Here is a 6776-nt window from a genome sequence, read left to right on the forward strand (position 1 = left end):
ATCTTCAGAAAACATCTACACCTCCTTCAAAAAAAAAAAACAACTTTATTTTCTGAAACTTTAACTACTGGACACAAAATATGTATTTCAATACAATGTGTACTTTCAGTGTGTGCACTCTCCCAAGTTTCTCCATCCCATCGTGCGAGCTGCTCATTGGACCACCGCAGACCTCCAGTCGGTCACGCTCCACCCCAGACACGTCTCAAACTCGGATTTAAAGTGAGCACAGATCAACGCAAACTCTGCCAAGTGAAGGTCAAACATGTGAACAATAAGCAAAACACATTTTTGTGGAGTGTGTGTGTGAGGGTGGGGTAGGGTGGGCGGGGGGGGGCTTTAAAAGACCCAGAATGGTGCGCTTTACTTAGCGAATACATGTCGAGTATATGACACGTGAGAAGAAACGTGCCATTGTGTAGACGTTACTGGGTTATTCCACTTCTGTGAAGAGATCCTGTTTGATGTGATAGTGGATCAGGAGGAGGGTCATGAAGGACGGGTAATACAGGAGAGGAGGTAGGGAGTGTGAGCATATGTGTGTGTGTGTGTGTGGGGGGGGTAAAGACAGACAGACGGCAGAGACCGAGCAGCGAACCCAATCCTCCATTAGATCTGCGTTGTGACTATCATTCCATGCTTTTCTCTTCCGTTGGCTCTCTGCATGGCGTTGTATCGGCGTGAGTGATCTCATGGAATGCACATGGGATTCTCCCTCAGAAAACATTCTGCCGAACTCCGCACTCCACCGCCCTCCCGCCCGGACGGGAGTCCCCTGCATGGGTCCATTTGAATGAAATCGTATGGACACCTATTTTTTTTTTTTAAAAGACGTACATCGTGGGATTCGGGATGTGATGCGAGGTGTCTTTCGATGACGCACTGAAGGTGAAGGGAAAATGCGGACGCCGTCGTTAATTTGGATTCTGCAATTCATGAACCTCACGAAAGGCCTCGATAGGACAAGACGTAAGTATTCATGCTCCTCACTCCCGCCCCTGTTAATCCTGCTGTTAGACACTGCTCCTGTGAAATGTGTCTTACCCCCCCCCCCTTTCTATTTTAAGAGGGAGAAAGGAGACATATGGAGACAATAAATATGTTCTATCAGCTTTGAGGGGAAATATGTGGTCATTGCAATGCTTTTATCCACTTGCATACAATGATCGTGATAGATTGTCCCTTCTCTCATGAACCCCCGCCGCCTGTAAAGTCGCATAGCGTAAATTATGCGTAGATAGAAAACTGTTGTAGTCGGACACAGTCCGTCGGGTTGTCATATCTCTATACTCCGTTATCCGCAGGTAGTTCCTCCGTGAGCGGACTCTGTCCAGCAGGTTGTGCGACATGCTCGGCCCCGAATGGCTGCCTGTCCTGCACGCCTCGCCTCTTCTTCCACTTGGAGCTGGATGGGATGCGGCAGAGGGGCACCTGCGTGTCCTCATGTCCCCGGGGCCACTATGGCATGCGCTCTCCACACATCAGCACCTGCGCAAGTAGGTATACCAACAGGGCACATGTGGGAAAGATAGAAGGGTGTTTAAGTCAACAAATCAAGGGTTTTGGTTCAGATCCCCCCCGGGTCAAGGCTTTATGGATGTCCACTGTGTGTTCTGCAAACTGTTGGAAGGCGGTGTTGAGGGAATAATCCAAACCACACTTGTCACTCTCCACGCTGACCAAAGTTCCTTTCCACTGGTCTGCAGGGTGTAAGGAGGACTGCTCTTCCTGTTTCAGTGAAAATTTCTGCACGCACTGTCACCCCGGTCACTTCCTGTTCCGTGGCAAATGCGAGAGCAGCTGTCCAGATGGGATGACGGAAAACGAGGTGCTGCGAGAATGCACAGGTGAGGCAATGTCCCAGCATGTGTGTGTGTGTGTGTGTCTCTTCGTGCATGCAATAAGGTCCACAATGTCAGGGATCTACAGAATGTAAGCTGTTTGTGTCCGTCTCAGAGTGCTCCATCGGCTGTGAGACGTGTGTGAGCAAGTCCGTGTGTGAGAGGTGTCGAGCAGACCTCTACGTCCTCCAAGGTCAGTGCCATCAAACCTGCCCGAGGGAATTTGAGCCCGACTTGGAGCTCATGCAATGTGTCCCCGAAGGTGAGAGCAATTCACTGTCACTAACTGTTTCCACACCGTGAAGAAGTGAAATACACTGGGAATGCTTTCCAAGTTGCATGCTTTCTTCTTTTGACTTTTAGTTCACACTACAGCTTCCCTTGCAAAGTTTGCACTTTGCATGCAGTATGCATTCAATCGGGACATACTTTTTATTTGAAGACCGGAAGCAGTAGGACATCCTGGTGTTTCTTTCATACAGCAAATATTGGAATGCCTAGTGTCGCAAGTTTTCTATCCCTCGCTACCTGTGAGTACTTTCTCATCATCTCTCTCGTCACAGTGCACTGTGAGGTTGGGGAATGGACAGATTGGGGTCCATGTGTTCGCAAAAGGAGCATGCGGCCCTCCAGGAGGGGACAGGAGACGCGCAACCGAGACGTTCTGCAGTCTCCCAGTGTCCACGGGGACCCCTGCCCAGAAGTGTCGGAGATTAGGAAGTGTGTCATCAAAAAGAGACCAGAGTAGGTTGTAATAACTTTGAGCGAATTATAGACTATTTGTTTATATTGCAGAGATATTCAATTTGTTATTGCACTTTTTACATTGGCTGTTTAAACTATTGTAAATTGTAAAGATGTGTTAATCTAAGAGATTTTTCTATGCAATCCAAAATAAAGTAATAAAACGGGTGGCTGGATCTGATGTTCTTTTATACAATTATTGTGTGCCAATAAATACAACACTTTCGCTGCATCTCTTGAGCTTATCTGGACTTCAGCTGTATCAGACATTTCATATGAATTGCAGTTTTTTGGTAAATTGATACCATATGTAGCAAACTGGTAAATTACCTTATTAACTTGTTGAGCACACTAGGGACTTTTCTACTCGGACCATACAATACTTAGCATCAGAAAACAAAGTATAAAGTTAACAAATTACACAAGATACTTAAGTTAGTATGCATTAAAGTTAGAACTGCGTGGATGATATGCCTCTGAACTTTAACTACATGACCACCAAATGTTAAAATAACTTATCATGAAATAAATGTATACATCAGTTTGTTTAAAAAAAAAGTGATGATCTATATATTGTATTTATGAATTGGGTATTGTGCAAATCAATACAAATATGACGACACATGAATATATTTAATCATTAACTGATACACACCACAGACTGTTATACAGCTGCTGTCCTTGTTTGGAAATGAGTGAAACTCGCTGCTTTTTTTTCTCGTCTGTTTACATCAGGACTGGTGCGCATGCGCGGACCCTTGCACCAGATCTACAAAACATGGAGCTCGCGCTGGAGAGCACGTGATGTCCATCCAGGAGCACTGAAGTCAGAGGAGCTCGCGCGCAACAGCGTCCCGACAAAAACAACGCAGCCATTGTTTCGGCGTACATAACTTTATAGCCTCATTTAAATGCAGCTGTATACTTTTCTCTACCTGCATTTCTGGTGAGGACGCGTCTGGAGTCGTCAGGTGTTCAGGTGAGTGTGATAAAAGATTAAATGTGAGCTTTAATAGCGTGCAAGTGCACTGACTAGCTAACATGCTACATATGCTTCAAGTTAACGTTAGCAAGGTGACTGTTAGCTTGACTTTTACTTTACGGGGTCTTGGTGACATTGCGACTTCACACAAAACAGACGAGGCTCTAACGTCCCTGCTGAGACTATGAACTCATTTCTATGTTGTATTGTATCTACTAACGCATTAGCGAGTTAGCTAAAGCTAGCTTAGCGGTAGTTTGGTGAGTAAAGTTAGTCAGACAGGCTGAAGGAGGCCTTATGATATAAGTCGTGTTAATTCAGGGGTGTCATCCTATCATTTAAGTCTTATTAACATTTCTTTAACTCGGATAATTTGTAAACTTAATGTCACTGATGTATATTAGTAGAAACTTAACTTTATGCTGCGTGTGTTTGAGGGCGTTCCCAAAACTATCAACAGGACAGTGGGAACTGCACCAGAGTGCACGTCTAGTCAATTTGCATTCACAATTTAATTTGCGTACTATTATGCAACTCATTCCTGTGATGGTTCTGTGTTTGTCTTTATAGCATGGCAGGCTGCGGAGAAGTGGACTGTTCAGTGAATGCCATGGCTCCCTCCAAGCTGATGGAGGAAGTAGGAGATAATACAGACCCGTCTGGTTCCACCACCGTCGCCCCGGAGTGTGCCATCTGCCTCCAGAGCTGCGTCCACCCCGTGCGCCTCCCGTGCTTCCATGTTTTCTGTTTCCTGTGTGTGAAAGGTGCCTCCTGGCAGAGCAAGCGCTGTGCCCTTTGCCGACAAGAGGTCCCGGAGGACTTCCTGGAGCGGCCGGTTCTCCTGTCGCCCGAGGAACTGAAAGCGGCGGCTGCAGGGGTGAGCCGGAGTGGAGCGACCGGCAGCGCCGACCGCGGAGACTACGCGTGGTACTATGAGGGCCGCAACGGCTGGTGGCAGTATGATGAGAGGACCAACCGGGAGCTGGAGGAGGCCTTCGCTAAGGAAAGGAAAAGCACAGAGATGCTGATCGCGGGGTTTCTGTACGTGGCCGACCTGGAGAACATGGTGCAATATCGGCGAAATGAGCACGGCCGCAGACGCAAGATAAAGCGGGACATTGTAGATATCCCCAAGAAGGGAGTTGCGGGACTGAGGTTAGACCCCGAACCTGTCCCCATTCTTTCTGTACCAGCTCTCACCTCAGCTGGTACAGAACGCGTCAACTCGGCGGACAGATCGGACACTGATGGCCAATCGCAATCTTCGTTCTTTGGGATCATGGCATCTCTTTCTCCTGTTAGACCGCCAACACTCCTGGGGCGCCATCCTTCCAGTCCCCTTCCTCCCTCGCCGTCAAGTGTGGAGGAGTCGTTCTCCCAGCTCCTGATCAGCCAGCCAGAGGGTGACGAGGTGGAAGGAGACGACGAGACGTACGAGTATGCATCCGGCAGCAGTGAGAGTGAGGAGGAAGAAGGGGAGTGCGAGAGTGGGGGAGCAGAATCAATGCGAAGGCACAGGCAAAGACCGTTAAGAGAGAGCCAGCCAGCCAGGATGCCTCCAAGGGGCGGGCCCTCCAGCTCTGCTCTCAGTCTCCGCACACAAAGTCCTGATGGACAGTGCATTACAGAAGTGTGACTGCGTAACGGTATCTGTCCAACGGATGACTACAAAAAAAAGTTTAAAAAGTAGTACGCATCTTTAAAGGTCCCATGAAATATTATTTTGTGTCGTTGGGTTTATTTTATTGCATCCATCATGTGCCAAATATGATCCTACTTTTTTTTTTTTTTAAATATCAAAAATATTCAAGGATCTCCATCCAATTGAATGTAAACTTAGTATTGTATGAGATCCGGGAAAATAATTATTCCAAACCTGCAGGTCTCCAAAGGTAGCTAGCAGCAGCAGCAATAACATGGGTCATTGCTGTGTACTTTGATGTTTGTTTTGAATATTACAATTGACAGTTCTCTCTACTGTTAACATAGAATCACTTAACACCTGGGATAAACTAATTATGTGTTTTATGCTGAAACTGTAACATCTAGGGTTCCAAAATTCAGGGAATATTCAGGTTAACAAGTTATAAACTGTTCCAGGATACACTGAGCACGCAGAAAGTTGTAATTTGACTAAGTTACTATTTAGTGGGATGTTGTCAAATATCTGTGCATGTGATGGAAGAGTGCTGCTGAATGCAGAGCATGGTCACAATTGTATGAATTAAATTGAAATCTTTAAAACAAAACATGCCGTAAAGCCAGTATCACTTTGTTTAATGTGTACTAGCCTCCAAATATAGTCACTATTTAAATCACAAAGTCTGAGTTTAACTTCCTCCTGACACTTTGCAGCCATTAAAGCCATTTCATGGGACCTTTTTAATGCTTTTTTTTTTGAAGACTTAAAAAGCAAGTTTCAGGCAGCAATACACTGAATACAATGGTAGTCGTGCATCGCTCTCTGCAACAGGTTATATAGTGAAGCATAACTCTGGTTTTCAGGCCAAACAAATGTGACGAAGTTTGGTAACTTCTTGGTCGATGCTGTCCAAAAAGCTAGCACTAGACATAGCAATACAGCTGCTTTGGAAATTAAACTACACCTTCTTTGTTCTCTAATCTTTGTGCAAATTTTTTCCTAATTATTTTTCCTTTTTTTTTTTTCTTTTTTTTTGAAGTGATTGTGGAAAAAAATCAGCTTAAATTGTAGCAGCTTATGTAAATGTTTCAGGCATAAAATTGCTCACATTTACCTGATTAGTTTTTTTTTATGTTAAAGTGTGCATCAGGATCTAATTAATATTTAAACTGGAGTTTGTGTGGAAGGCATGGGGGACTGCTTTCCCTCCACTTTAGTGTGGAAGTCTTGTTTTAATAATGCTGTGTGTGTGTTTGTATTGTGAGTGGAGGTGGGCGCTGAGAAGCTACTGGCACAAAACCACTGGAAAGTGTCAAGCTATATATGTAGAGAGACTCATTTGGTGTTCTGTTTCTTGTCATAGTACTCTCGATAAGAATACTATCAGAGCACTGAGGTGTACTTGGAGGATCCCAAACTGTCCTCGCATGCTCTGTTTGTTTTTTTCCCTTTTCTGCCTCCGCTGATATTATTTTGACTTTCGCTGTTGTCTTACCGTCTGAATTACCCAAACAAGCGTGTGTGTGTGTGGCGTTGTCCCTGTATTTTTCTTTGTCAACTTATTAAA

The 6776-nt window shown here is 45.2% G+C and overlaps 2 protein-coding genes across 2 annotated transcripts; both read left to right on the forward strand.

Annotated features, from left to right (window-relative positions):
• The first annotated feature begins 386 nt into the window (after positions 1 to 386).
• Positions 387 to 3449, forward strand: LOC137785909 (R-spondin-3-like). Its single transcript, XM_068577470.1, has 6 exons — positions 387 to 969; positions 1305 to 1496; positions 1707 to 1847; positions 1957 to 2103; positions 2405 to 2585; positions 3321 to 3449. The coding sequence occupies exons 1-6, from the start codon at positions 900 to 902 to the stop codon at positions 3388 to 3390; spliced, it is 801 nt and encodes a 266-aa protein (XP_068433571.1). The 5' UTR covers positions 387 to 899; the 3' UTR covers positions 3391 to 3449.
• On the forward strand, positions 3423 to 6776 carry LOC137785907 (E3 ubiquitin-protein ligase rnf146-like). The gene is made up of 2 exons (XM_068577469.1): positions 3423 to 3564; positions 4138 to 6776. Exon 2 carries the CDS (start codon positions 4139 to 4141, stop codon positions 5201 to 5203), a length of 1065 nt encoding a protein of 354 aa, XP_068433570.1. The 5' UTR covers positions 3423 to 3564; position 4138; the 3' UTR covers positions 5204 to 6776.

Source organism: Clinocottus analis, unplaced genomic scaffold (assembly GCF_023055335.1).
Source record: "Clinocottus analis isolate CAN_PGR_092001 unplaced genomic scaffold, fCliAna1.0.p SCAF_15, whole genome shotgun sequence".
NCBI lineage: Eukaryota > Metazoa > Chordata > Actinopteri > Perciformes > Cottidae > Clinocottus > Clinocottus analis.

Coding starts and splice junctions, on each gene's coding strand:
- LOC137785907 (XM_068577469.1), top strand. CDS start 4,139: ATGGCAGGCTGCGGAGAAGTGGACTGTTCAGTGAATGCCATGGCTCCC.
- LOC137785909 (XM_068577470.1), top strand. CDS start 900: ATGCGGACGCCGTCGTTAATTTGGATTCTGCAATTCATGAACCTCACG. Junction 1,497..1,706: donor ACACATCAGCACCTGCGCAA/GTAGGTATACCA, acceptor ACTGGTCTGCAG/GGTGTAAGGAGGACTGCTCT. Junction 1,848..1,956: donor GGTGCTGCGAGAATGCACAG/GTGAGGCAATGT, acceptor TGTCCGTCTCAG/AGTGCTCCATCGGCTGTGAG.